Source organism: Diabrotica undecimpunctata, chromosome 5 (assembly GCF_040954645.1).
Source record: "Diabrotica undecimpunctata isolate CICGRU chromosome 5, icDiaUnde3, whole genome shotgun sequence".
NCBI lineage: Eukaryota > Metazoa > Arthropoda > Insecta > Coleoptera > Chrysomelidae > Diabrotica > Diabrotica undecimpunctata.
In genome coordinates, this window is record NC_092807.1 from 121,026,519 (window position 1) to 121,041,548 (window position 15,030).

At 35.4% G+C, this 15,030-nt stretch overlaps 1 protein-coding gene across 2 annotated transcripts in view; it reads left to right on the forward strand.

The window, feature by feature from the left end:
* The window catches only part of crok (crooked), a 75,946-nt gene that overhangs the window by 38,580 nt on the left and 22,336 nt on the right, over window positions 1-15,030 (forward strand). The window contains exon 4 of one of the 2 annotated variants that reach the window (XM_072532612.1): window positions 2,029-2,381. In XM_072532612.1, coding sequence (XP_072388713.1) covers window positions 2,029-2,381 — 353 coding nt within the window. Of the gene's footprint in view, window positions 1-2,028; window positions 3,427-15,030 lie in introns of those variants that run through there. The other variant, XM_072532611.1, reaches the window with a different exon arrangement.

Here is a 15,030-nt window from a genome sequence, read left to right on the forward strand (position 1 = left end):
GGTTTGGAAAAAAAGGTAGACATGTTCTGGATAAAAGAAACCAGGCAAAACAAAGAATACTCCAAGGACCAAATGAGGGTAATAAAAAAGAAATATGCTGTATAAACAAGAAGAAAAATAATAACTATGTAAACAAGGATTTAAGAAACTTTTACCAAGGAAATGGATAAAAGTAAAGAACAGTATACAACCATAAATTAATATTGTAGAAAGCAAACACGGATACCTAGTATGAGATCAGAAAAAGAAACTAGATAGAGTGCAAGATCATTTTGAAGAAATACTTCAGAAGGAGCAGGAAGAAAACGATGGGTAGCAAATAGAAGACTTACAGGTGATTAACAATCAATATGAAACATTAGAAGTTCCAAACAACCACATAAATGAATAAAACAAGGAAATAAAACATGTCATACGAAGTATAAATAATAACTGAAGTGCGGGAAAATGATATTTTCGATAAAGTACTAAAATATAGTGTAGAAATATTAGAAGGACGAATATGTATTATACTGAGAAAAATTTGGGAACGACAGGAAGTTCGAGAGGAATTAAATTAGTCCATAGTATGTCCCATTTAAAAAAAGGAGATTAAACAGAATGTAAGAATTAGAGTTATTAGATGCAGACTAGATAAATTATACAGAACAATACTTAAAAGCAGCAGTTGAAATGAATCTTCTCTTTATTGACTATAAGCAAATCTATTTTTTAGTGATGAAAAACGTATACAAAGCCCCCCTAATTGGAATATCGGAAACGTATATTAAACTAATAAAAATTACATTAGAGGAAACCGAATATTAATTGTGGAAGATAGTGTGTCAGAAAAATTTTAAGTACAAAAAGGATTAAAACAACGACATCCATTGCCAACAGTTCTCTGTAATTTCCTACTACAAGCGATGTTTAGGGAAAGTGGTATACGAAGTATGATGCCTGTGCCGATGCTATAGTCCTAATGACACAGACGAGTTGCTGAGACTATTTCAATGACTCGTAAAGAAAGTGAAGGAATATAGACTGATAATAAAAACAAAGAATAGGTTTACTGTAAGCCATAAGGGAGACAAGGTCTAATAGAGAAAATAATTTAGAAGGAAAGGAGAACGCAATTACGGAAACTTTTGAGTTCAATAATATCTCAAAGACAGCAAAGTGAAGATTATATCGAATTATATTCAAACCATGGTACTGTATGGTAGTCAATGTTGATTTTTTTTTTATAAACAACTACTATGTTTATTAACCAATTAAGATTACAATCTGATCAGCATTGATAAAAAAAATATTTGAACACTTCTATTGCGGAAATGCAGTCGTGCCATTTCCGCAATAGAAGTGTTCTAAGAGAGAAAAGCTCTTCTAGCTACCTCTAAAATCAGGTGGTTTAACTACATAAAGTAAAACAGAGGATGTCCTATTACCCAGTAACTTTCAGTACAAAGCCTCCTTATTCATTGTCCTACGATGAGGAGGGGTGGTTGGTTATAGCTTGGGGGTCACATAGATACCACTCCATTACGATTACGGGATGTGACCGGTTTGATCTTCGGACATGTGGGTTCCACTGTTCCATTGGAACACACATGTTATTCGGAGCTGCAATTCTAAATTTTCTTGCCATTATTGCAAATGTATTTTCTACAGTATTGCTCGCACGACTCAGCCGATAGTTGAATACTTTTTCTCTTCATTACTTTGGGCTTCGTCTCGAGAGAATGAACTATGCATTTTTTATCTGCGTCGACTAAGGCTAACAGTACCAAACTAAAGTGTTTTTTATTTTTTATAACAAAACAAAAGTAACTTGAACCACTATGCGGTAGTGCTTAAATAAACACATGTTTTCTATCAACGGAAGCGATCGCGTTTGCAAAATTCCATTTGTCATAAAAACATTTTTCTGGCATTAATATGGCTTGTATGACTTGACTGTACGTTTGCTAATCCTGAAGGAAAAGTGATCGAAAAAGTGCCTCAGGCTAAGTACCTGAAATAAATAAAGAATTTTTTTTATTGTTACAGGCAATGTATGCAAGGAGCGATGGACCAGAATCAGAGACAAACATAGGAAGGCTTTGAATTTCAGTAAGACTAAAAGCAGCCAAGCAGCATCGAAATTAAAACCTCCCACATTTTCTCAAGAAATTTCTTTCCTAGTACCATACCTAAATGATGAGGAAGAACGATGGTCAAGCCTATCGCCTAGAAGTGTCAACGATAACGACGAAATACAGCTTGGAGCACTGTCTAATTCAAGTCATCTAGATAATACAAGCAATGTTCCAAGTCCACAATCCATAGAATCCGCCGCATCATCACGAACTGTCGGTAGGGAACTGAGCTACGCAGCTTCACAAGGTCCAACTGCAGCCAAGGTACTACTATAATACTTAACAAGATCGACACAAAACAGAAACCAGAGAGATCCTTTACAACACTAAAGACTTTTCCATTACAAGACGAAATTCAAATTAGATCCCATTTGTTTCAAATGGTTAACAGCGTAGAGATGAGACTTGCGACAATTCCAATCAATCCTGATTCTAATGCTATGCCATCTGGCTCAAGTCAAAGAGAGAGAGTTTCAAATGAAATGCTTCCGGCACCTACTCGTTTAAATTCAACGGTGTTTACTTCGTTTGCTATGAACAGAATCACACCCATTATCAGGTATCAATCATGAAATGATATCTTCGACACCTTCTGTGGAAGTAAAACTCTAGATATGATGCCTCATGCACGAAACTCTACACAATCTGTCTCCGGTAACTTCGACAATGTTTTCCCGTTCATCTACATCTAACAAAATGCCGCCGTCACCCATGGATATGTATTCACGTGTCAATAGCGAAACTCTGCTTATGCTGTGCTCTCACGAAAATATTAACAATACGGAACGTTTACATTAGTGGATCCAAATACGCAGATTCTCGGTCAATATTTTTATTTTAAATAAGAACCAAGTATGCATCTAATGTTTAATTGTAATTCTTCTTCTTCAGGTTCCTTCTCCTATCGGAGGTTGGAAATCATTATCGCTATTTTAATTTTATTGGCCGCTTCTGAATAATTCTAATGAGCTGCAACCGAACCACTCTCTCAAATTTCTTAGCCAGGATATTTTGCATCGTCCTGGGTTTCTCTTCCCTTGCATAATTAACCTAAGTAATACGTACTTCTCGCCCCTCATTATATGACCCAGATATTGAATCTTTCTTAGGATATCCAATCAACGGTTTAACAAATCAGGAAATAGTGTGTGATATTCTCCATGTTCCGATCTCTTTTTGAATATGTTGTGTATCCATATTTTTTCCGCAGGACAATCACTACGAAAATCCGAATGCATTGGCATCAGCCAATAGGATCGCTGATACTCGCGTCGGCAAATCCAATCGCTGCGGATACAGTGGACGCAGTTTGAAAAATTGATCCGTTTCATGCGATCCGTCCAATGCATGCGATGCGGACCTGTGGACGCTTATCTTAAAGGCAGGTTTACACGTATCCAGTAACTGGCGCCATCCAGTCGCACTAGCACGACAGCGCTGGCATAGTAATGGCATTATGTAAACACTTTTTTGCGTCTGTTCAGCGCTATCTCGAATAGAGAGCTGCTCTATTTTTCATTCCAGTGGCCCTCGTCCGCGTCCTCTCGAACCCTGCGCCAGCTGTTGTAGACACGTGTAAATACATCGTTCCAGTCACTTAAGTACCTGTGAAACAACAAACGACATAATTCAACAAGTAGGAACTGGCATGCCAGTCAGCCTGGCGCCAGCTACTGGATACGTGTAAATGTGCTTGTCCAGCGCTGTCCTAGTCAAACACTGGCATATCAGTGGAACTTGCCAGTTACTGGATACGTATAAACCTGGCTTTATACTTTGCTCTGATTTCCACTTTTCACTTAACTAACTCAAAGGGCTTTTTCCCTTTTTAGGTGTTATGCTCAGGTGGAAATTGTTATGTTGAAGTCGTTTGTTGTTGGAGCAACGACGTCATACATGTATTTTTTAAATATTTGTTAAAATATGAAGTTATATTTAGGGTGATAAATGCCTTAAAACAGTAATAAATCATTTCCCGTTTATACGGTATTAATTCAATAACAAATTTAAAATTTAAAATAGAGCAAATAAATATCATACGAACAATATTTAAAATTTAGTGTTACGCCTGTTTTGCTCACGTGTTAACATAAAAAAGATGGGTGATACTTAAACAAACTTTCAGGTAATGAATATTGTAAATGTAATTAACATTTCTGCAATACATTTCGTTTTTTTTTTTGTTTTGAAACAAACAAAATTTAATTTTTAATAAAAATATTAAATTATTAATTCCAGCTGCTTGTCATAAAAAAGGAAAGTTAAACCAAAACCGTCGATATATCGTACCGCGCTATCTAAAATAGGAAGTAACTTTCAGGTGATTTTTATTGATACTGTTTATTATAGAAATTAAGTTGATAGACTAAGAGCTAGCGACATCTGGTACAATTCTAAATCTAGTGAGTGATGTAAAGTAATACTAGACACTAGGCTTTCTTGTATTTGTAATCAGCAGATATAACGAATAATAAAGAGAGCGGTGACTACTTTAGTGAAAAAATTGTTTAAACCCAGGTATGGGATTTATAACATGGTGGTAATTTCAACAATAATAGATCCATCGGTGATCGGTAGCCAAAGATGCCGCAAAAAGGTGCAATCCTCAAATTAAGCAAGGTACAAACACTTGCTTGTTTTGGAATTACACGGGCTCCGGGTAGATGGGAAGATGTATAATACAAAAAACAACTGGTTTACAACACACGGCTTCCATGAGAAAAAAATATCACATATTTAGTTATACTTTATTTGTTTGCAACTGACAGCTCATTACAAATGCAAAATTTCACTAATCCCCCCATTTCACTAAACAGCAGGTAAAGTGGTCAAACTTAAATCTCTCAAAATAATTTCCTCTCCTGTTGAAATGTAGTTCTAGATATTATTTTTCAAAGAGTTCACCCTGTTCGCTTAGAAATAACAATATAAACCCATGGATTATATACCTAACAGATATGAAAACTATGGGTCAGTGCTGGAGAAACAAAAAGGGACTGATTTATATGTTAAATAAAATTAATGTTAAAGAGGATACATCGTATTGATATCTAACATTTAAGCAAAAGCTTACTAATTTACTTATAAATTATGGATTTTCATCTCTTCCTCTTCTTAGATTCATTGTCCGACCCGATTGGAGTGATTATAGAATGACAAAGTTTTTTAATGTTATTGTCAACAGTCCACAATCTTTCTTCCCTTTTTCTTACGTGGTTTACGGTATTGGTCCAGTAATCTTTCGTTACGTTTTTTATGGAATTTAATAAAATTTGTTTAACATTCTTCAATTCTTCATTTAAAAGTTGTATTTTGTCTGGCCACGTAGGGCCAGAGACCTTTAGGTGATAAACGGAATACTAATTATTCCTTTTGTTTTTACCATTTCGTCAACGCCATATTTTTTTAAGTACGATTTATGTTGCCTTGCAATTCGTATTAATTCCGTTTTAAGCATAGTCTAATCATACGGTAATGTTTTGCGTTGGATCCAGTCAATTATATCTACTTTTTTCCATGAGACCGTCGGTAACTTTTTCTCCAATTTTAAGTGACAGTTGGCGTTATCGAAAAGAACGACAGTATTATTTGGTAGACAAGACATGAGACAAATTCTCAAAAACATCGGAGTTCATGTCTTCGTGGTAATCTTTAGCGGATTTTGAAATGAACTCAAATAAACCATGCTCCACAAAACCATGTTCGCTACCATTGTGAGTGATTATTAATCTTCGACCATTTCCTGCGGGAGCATTTAAACCGTTAGAATATCCTTCTAGAAATGCTTGTCGAGATCTTGTAATATTTTTATCTACCCACACTTTTGCAACGATATCATTTTCGTTTAGCCATGTTTCATCTAAATAGGAAATGCATCTTCCTGCTAACCTAAATAAATACAGGTTTTTTCTTTGATTTTCATAATAAAAACTGATTTCTTTAAGTAATTTCCATAACTTCTCTCGGCTAAAGTGGGGAAAATTATTATCTCTTATTACCTTTAATATTGTATCCAATGTAAGAATCTCCTTTAAATAGAACGAATAAACTTTTTCCGAAGGACGTTTCTATAAAAGTCATCAATTTCCATTGGTTGTTTTCCTTCGTATCTTTTTAGCTCAGTAATCACTTTAAAATCTGTAAATGGTTCTGTCACTCACACCTGTCATACCGGAGCACATAGGCACTACATTATTAACCTTTGTTAAAGTTTGTTGATGAACAAGATAGTCATGAACATTTAATACAATATTTTTTCTCTCAGAGAATATACGCGCTGTTTTTAAGTTTACCAGCAATAAATTGAAACGATAATGCCATTTTAATGCATAGACTGAACTGCTAACTGATAACACGGACGATATCAAATTCGTCACAACTTTCCCTTACTCGGTTGGAAGGTAGGTAGGTAGGTAGTTAATAGGTACCCCAAAGACGACTTGTTCAATTCGTCAGTCATTGAAAAGGATTATCTCCTAATGAGATAAAGTATTTTATAAATGTAATAGTATAGATTTGTCTTATAAATCAAATCGTACTGCTATTAAAAGGGAGAAGTTTTTTCGTGAAAAAATTAAAGAGCAGAAAGAAAATTATATGCGTTAGAAACAACTTTTACAACATTCATGCTTTCTATTTTCTTATTATTGTTAGTACTAAAGAGTTTTTAATTTCATGGGGCCTTTTTTTTTAAGTATATGAAACCTTATTGGTTTCTACTATGTCCGTACGGCAATGGCTTATGACCTTAACGATAACCCTTAACCTCTATTTAAAGATTTGCATTTGTAATGAGATGCCAGTTGCGAATAAATATACTTTAGTAACAATGATTTAGATATCTATAATTACACTGTTGGGTACATGTTATTATTGCATCTAAGTCACCTTACAAATAAAAATAATAACACCTATCAGATTTTTGTATGGCACAAAACCCTGACCAATTTAATTAGATTTACAATATATGGTTCTAATATATGTTTGTTTATACTTTGAACCATTTAATACACTTAGAGAACTTCAGTTTTTGGAAGTATATACGACGAAATTCGACGCATTCACGATACTGTATTTGCATTAGAACAATAATTTATAGCACCGTAAAGTTTTAATAAATTTTAGATTGTGGACTGCAGTGGGACGCCGAAGCTGAGCGAGCTGTACCTTTTACCGTAGATGAACTCAACGAAGCGTTAAGTGCCCTAAAGACACGAAAGGCTCCGGGATTCGATGGAATACCATTAGAAGCGGTGAAACGCATTGGAAGTATGGAGCCGACGTGGCTTTTGGAACACATGAACGCACTGCTTGAAATTCAGCGATTTCCGCCAAATGGGAAGATCTCGAGGCTCGTGCTACTCCCAAAGGGGGAAGACAAATATCGACCTGTTTGCCTTTTGTCGTGCTTAGGTAAATTATACGAGAGGCTACTAAGAGGGCTAATAGACACAGTGATTAAAGAGTCAGGCGGGCTCTCACCCAGGCAGTACAGTTTCAGAAAGAACAAGAGCACGGTGGATGCGCTAATGGAAGTCTTCCGGGAGCTGCGCGGGCTGGGAGTTAACCAGAGGTGGGCAATCCTACTGTTGTTTGACGTCCGGAATACTTTCAACACACTAAAATGGAAAGATGTAATGAAGGCTTTACGAGAGAGAAAGTGTCTGAGGTACTTGATGAATTTGGTCTCCGACTATCTGTCAGACAGGAAAATTGACGTGACGGGTGGAGTGCCGCAGGGTCGGTCCTAGGACCTACGTTGTGGAACCTGGCATATAACGGGGTTGTGAGCTAACAATACGAAGAGGGTGTAACCCCTTTCGCATTTGTGGACGACCTCGCTATGCTGGTAGTGGCGCGTGACAGGGAGGACCTTATCTTTGGTGCACAGCGTATGTGCGACCAAGTCGAGGAATGGATGAAAATGCATGAGCTAGAACTGGCTGCGGGTAAGACCGAGGCTATAGTTCTCAAGAGACCAAGGAAAAGGCACGGGATAACATTCGAATGTGCAGGAAAGAGAGTGGTTCCAATAAAATGCGTGAGGTATTTAGGAGTGACTCTGAGTCAAAACGGAAAAAAGGGGAGCACATAAAGGCGGTGACTCCAAGAGCTGCGGTGAGGGCCCATCAACATCAAAGGGCCCAAAACTGAGAGGAGGTGAACTCTTCATTCCGTTGTGCAATCGATCGTCCCTTACACTGCGCTTATCTGGAGTCCTGCAGTTTTAACAAAGGCGTACAGAAAGCAGCTTACCTGAGCAGATAGGAAGAGTCTATTGAGGGTGGCATGTGCATACAGATCAGTCTCTGCCGAGGCTTTGGGAGTTATCACCGGGTGTAATCCGATGCACGTGCTAGTCAAGGAAAGAGAAATATACGAGAGAAGAAATGAAAACATAAAAACAGAATGTTTAAAAAAGAAGAAAGGGAGAGATCCATAATGGTGTGTCAAGTGGAATGGGACGAGATGAGAAGGGTGGTGCAGTGGACGAAGTTGCTGATTCTTAATCTGAGAAGATGGATGGACTGCAGGCACCGGCGTTTAGATTACTTCCTGACGCAGATGCTCACAGGACATGGATTTCTTCAGGGCATACCTTTACAGATTTGGAAAGGCAGAAAATGAAATATCGGACATTGTCTCACACACTCTATTGGTATGCGATAAAAGGATAGATGAGAGGAGCCTGCTTGAGCGAGAGAGAGCTAGGAAGTAGGGTGCAATCATTTACGGAACTGGTGGAGGAGATGTTTAGGTCGTCAGATCGGTAGAGAGCAGTTCAGAGATATGTGAGGAGAACGTTGGAGAGAAAGGAACAAGAAGAAAGGCGACCCGAAGGGAGGCAGGGTGCCCAGGAGCAAGCAAGAACGTAAGGCAGAATGAGAAGAGGCGAGATTGAACATAAACAGGGAGAAAAAGAGGGAGAGAACAATTCAGTCGCTGTAGTGAGAAAGTGATAGACTGCGTGAGAATTGTGCGTGAATGAGAGATCGGGTGAATGCCGTGCTGATGTTGCGTCCCAATCAGGGCGATTCGGCCAGTAATTCACCGCTGAGGAGGGTGTTTTTTAGCTATGGGTGTTTAGGTAGGTTTCTGGCATTGACGGCGAACAGGGGTTGTTCGGCAACAGGAGAGAGAATCTAGATTCTCTCTCCTGTTGCCGACAAGAATGTAGCGTAGAATAATTTTTAAATAATTTTAAACTGTTTGTCCTTTGTTTGAATGTTTATTACATTCTGCGCTTGCTGGATAGCCCAAATTTGACGAAATGCCCCTGATGATGCTGTAGAAAGCGAAAGTACTTGAGCAAGATTTGATTATTAAAATTGTGCTCGATATTTGCCTTTAATTTTTCAAAGTTCATTTATTCGAGCATTCAACCTTATATCAAGATACATATATGGTCAAATTTATATGTGAGGGACCAATTAAATTCATATAATATAAAATAATATAATAATAATAACATAATATCAGTGTAAAATAAATAAATTACATTACATTCTACAGTCTTTAAAATTATTACACTACTTTTATTTTTGTTTCATTGAAGACACTACTATTACCAAAGCTTACCATTAAAATATCCCAGAACAACCCTTTATTCAATATCTTAGCTAGCTCTTAGTCTATAACGGAAGAAAGTAATAACCGAGGGCCTTCTGCAAATTTCGTACACCAGTTGTTTCTTGCCAGTATTATACTATCATAATTTAAGACGGGTGTAAGAAGAAGAATACTACACCTGTGCTAAGAACGGCATATGGTCTGTTATTTTTGGATTGTTTCCTTTTTGGGAAGTTTATTTTTTAGTGGCATCTACCCTCGGCGAGGGGCGTCGGAAGGAAGCAATGTACAGACAAATGTCATCCGATGAAAGGAAGTTTAAGTTTGTAACCGTTGAATAACAAGCTAGTTTCGCGCTAAAGTTAACTAACTGTTAGGTGTATACTAGTTTAACCGCAACGGAAAATAAAGAACTGAAAAAACGTTAAAATGTTAAACGTTAGTTAGTTGAGAGCAGAAATAATTTTAATAACAGGAATATATAAAGATGAAACAATTATGATTGATATAACAATCGTAGAACCCCTACTTGTTAGAGCAAGGCGAATCTATGAAAAAGTCTACATTTGGATGTGAGAAGTATCATTCTGATTTTTGTAGAAAAAGTTGTGTGACACTTCAGTGACAATAATTGATTTATCCTTTCTCTCTCAAATAGATTGGGAATATTCATAAAAAAATTAAAATATCTAAAAATTACTTTTTATCTACTTTTCTTGTTCATAAATTTAAAACTTTAAAATAAAATAGTGATAATTACTTTTATTATTTTGTATAAGGTAATACTGGTTAAAAATATTTTGATTTATTACCCTTGCTGCAAAATAGCAATAAATACAGAAAAAGAGGAAAGAGCCTTTTCCTATTCAATGTTTTTCAACTACTTAAATTAGATTTAGGACCTTGATAATTCGCCCAGAACATCTATACCGGGTGAGTCATAACTATTGGGACATAGACTAAGGACAGGTTATTTCGACCAAAATATGGCTATTGGACCAAATATGCCTTAATAAAATGTTGCTGAGAAAAAAGATACAGGGTGTTAAAGTTAATTTTTGTTTTTCGTTTTTTGCTAATAGTTTCCCTGTATATTTATAAATTGCTATCAAAATTGGCACAGAGGCATAATCTTAGACAAGAAATAGTATTTTATTTACAATTTTACGTTTTGTCATAGAGGGCGCCACGAGGATCATTCCTAATGATCAAATTGAGTCATCAAACTTGAGATTAAGACTAAAATTGAGTTGATCAAATTTTTATTAGAAAATATGACGTAAACATCATTTTTATGTAAAATTGGTACTCTTGTTTAAACATGATAATTTTAACCGTTTTCGATAAAAACGCAGTCGAACTTCTTAGAGTCTTAAAAAAGGATTTCAAATATTATTTCATTTATGAAAAGTATGCTTTGGACTGTCAGATAATTGTTGTTGGTAAATGTCATTCATTCAGAGTAAATTATTTTTGATGTGACAGTGTAGTGTAATGTAGCATTTTTAAAAAGTAATCATTACTTTTTTTGATTGAAATGCCTCGTCACAGTCATTTTACTAATGAAGAAATGCGAGATATGATTTGCGTATACGCACAAGAAAATTTTTACGGTCGCTCGGCAGCCAGAAGGTGTGGAATGCTATACGCAAACAGAAGGCAACCAAATCACAAAACTTTTGCAAGATTATATCGTAGTTTAGGTGAAACTGGGTCATTTCACACTAAAAATCGGGGTGGTCGACCGAAACAAATCACACCTAATCAAGAAGATGAACTTTTGGTTCGAGTAGATAAAAATCCTGAAATAAGTTCACAACATCTATCAGCAGCAACTGGACAGGCCTTTTGGGCACCCAGTCGCCGAGGAGAACAAAATTCATTTTGCCAATTCGACGACTGAGTGACCGAACACACACAGTTTGGACAGCGATACATCGACCCAGGTCGATGGACGATGGCCCACTGTCTGGACAACACATTTAGGGAACATGAGTCCTAAGTAGTCATTCAGTTTTTAGTCATCCAAAAGGAGAAAAGCCCTTCTAGCTACCCCTAAAATTAGGTGGCTTAACCACATACGGAAGATGTTCTATTAAACAGGGTCTTCAAAGTAAAAAATGAGTACAGTCTCCTCTGCGAGGGTGAGAGGTGGAAGGATAGCTTGTGGGTCAGATAGGTACCACTCGAAGGGAGTGTGATCGGTTTGATCTTCAGACATGTGGGTCCCACTATTCCATTGTAACACATATCTCTGTAGGAGCTGGGTTGTACGCTTGTGTGTGTGATTTTATTTAAAATAAAAATTATTCTTAGGCTATTTTGTTGTGGCATAATAATGTAATTTACTATTTTTATTGGGAATAAGCCACAATTTTAGTTTAAAATAAAAAATAAAATATTACGACAAATATTAGAAGAATTTTTTTACCAAGCAACAAAACAAAATATTTTGTATTTTGAGAAAAATTTCCGAATGAAAAATTGAAACGTCAAAATGACATAAAATATAGACATATAAAATATAAACTTGTAGTATGGAGTGTACCAACGAGGCGAAGAGACCGAGCGCATTATGCATCTCTTTTCCTCCGAATGCGTTCTCACTTAATTTTCTACGCAAGTGGACAAATTTGTCAAGTATCACCTTAAATTTGACAAGCTGTATCAGCAAAACTAATTATGTTTCCAACAATTTTTAGTTTGAGCATGCCATTAACATAGAGTGTAAAAAGTAGAGGGCCTAAAACGGTCCCTTGCAGTACGCCATAATTAATTACTTCAGGATCACTTTTGACACCATCCACGTCTACAAATCGTTTTCTGTCAGTTAAGTAACTTTTTAGTTATGTCAAAACCCGTCCTCTCAGACCATACTTCTCAAGTTTTTTTAACAAGATCTCGTGAGATATCGTGTTAAACGCCTTAGAGACATCGACGAATATGCATAAAGTACGTTTATTAGACTCAAAAGCTTCTGATATTTGTGATGTTAGTTTACAAATAGCATCTTGTGTCGATTTTCTTTCTCTAAAACTTGGTATTGGCAATCCGATATTATACTAAACCTATCCAAAAAACTTACTAATCTATTTTTTAAATTTTTTTTCAAATATTTTGGAAAAAACAGATAACAGAGAGACTGGTATGTAGTTAAGCACGTCTTCTTTATTTCCTGTTTTAAGGAGAGGTTTGATTTGGCCTATTTTCAAACATTCTGGAAAACAACCATCTTGAAAACATGCATTAATGAGAAAAGTTAAAGGAGTAATAATTTCTTCCTTAATTTGTTAGATGGTTTCTGTCTTGATATTATCCCAGCCATGAGATTTTTTGTGTTTTAAAGATTGTATTGCCTTTACCACTTCTTTTTGGTCAACGAGATACAAGTACATGCTGCTTTCTATCCGATCTATTTCCTTAATCTGATTATTACATTTCCAAAGTGATGAAGAAGAGCTCTTATTTTTTTCAGTTTGTTGTTTTGTATAATTTATTTTTGCAGTTTTAACTGTTGTTATTGTAACTGTTAAATTGTTGAGAACAATAAAAGTACGCAAGACTGCATACCTTGGACACATACTGAGGAATGATAAATATAGTCTTCTGCAGGTCATCATGCAGGGTAGAGTCGATGGCAAAAAGGGAATAAGTAGAAAGAGGAAGTCATGGCTGCGAAATATTCGAGACTGGACAAACATGACTATAGACGAATTATTCCACTTTGCAAAAGACAGAGAAACTTTTAAAAATGTGGTCGCCAACCTCCGTTAATGGGGACGGCATAGGAAGAAGAAGAAGTTTTAACTAAAAGTCTTAATTTATTTTTATAATCTGTACATCGTTGTTTTTTTAAGTTATCTGAGGGATCTTGGATTAGCTGATCATACAATCTATGTTTTTCATGTACAGACTTTAAAAGTCCCTATGTCATCCAATCTTTTTTAAAAGTGGTTTTTAGATAATTTCTTTTTAAAATAATTGTATTTTTGTTTATTAAATTTAAAATTTTGTCGATGAAAAGTTTTACCACTTCATTTTTATTTGTTTTATTGTAAATTCTGAAAGCGACACAAACAAAATACTAAAAGAATTAGATGTTATCAAAAAAGAATTAAAAAGCACCATAGAAGAAAGTCAAAACAAAAATCTTAGAAAGCCTAAACGATAAAATTAAGCGGCTGGAGAATGAAAATTTATCTCTGCGAAAAGCTCTGGTAAGTGTGCAAATAACTTGCAAGAAAAATAATCTAGTAGTATTTGGATTAGAAAAATCTGCAATTTCGGAGATCCTGAAGCTCTGTAGTGATTTAAGCAACGTGCTAAAAGTAGACATTTCAGATAAAGATATAAGTGACGTATACTGCATGGTAGTACGGATAAATGCCCAATTAAAATTGAATTAACTCGACATTAAAAAAAACAGAAATTCTAAAAAATGGAAAAAATGTAACGGACACAGGTATATTTATATCATCTGATTTAACAAAAAGTCAGCAGGAAGATCTTAAGATCTTAAAAAAACACTTAAAAATTGTAAGAGAAGAAGAACTAGGAAAAAACAGCTATATACGGGGCAACAAACTGTTTATAGACCATCAAAGTTATACGTCCAAAGAACTTGAAGAAAACCCAACTTTTCCGGAGGAAGATGATATATTTGTCACCTCAATTGGACAGAAGACAGAAGAAAAAATAGAAAACAAAATAAACCGAAAAATACCCAAGGCGAATGAAAATAGGCCAACGCCAAAAAAACATCCATATGTGTCTGCTGTTACTGGAAAATCAATCAAGCCACAAAAGTCATCCACTACATCAAATCCTTCGTCTGAAGAAAAGAAGAAAATGAAAACCAGGTCAAACGAACAACATTAAAAATATGTATACTATTATATCTATGTAATGTTAATCGTGCGCTAAATAATTAGTGTGTGCTAGTTAAAAAAAATGGATATCTATGTTAGAGACCACGAAGAAGAAAAAGTGGACACAAAATGTGTAAGTAGTGATAGTTTTAATAAGGATTACTCAGTGACGATAAAAAATAATTCATTGTAATTTTAGCAGTATAGGTAAGAATTTTGATAATCTTTGTTCATTTTTGTCAAGTCCAAATGTCAACTTTGATATATTAGTTCTAACGGAGACATACATTCAATATGATATTGATAAAACCCCATTTTTGTTAAAAAATTACGATTTATTATACAATTATGGTGATTTAAACAAAAATGATGGAGTTACTATTTACATTAAATCCTCTATAAAATATGAATATTGTGTTGTATTATTGGGGAAAATCAAGTTAGTTCAAGTCATTTTAAATTATAATAAAACAAAA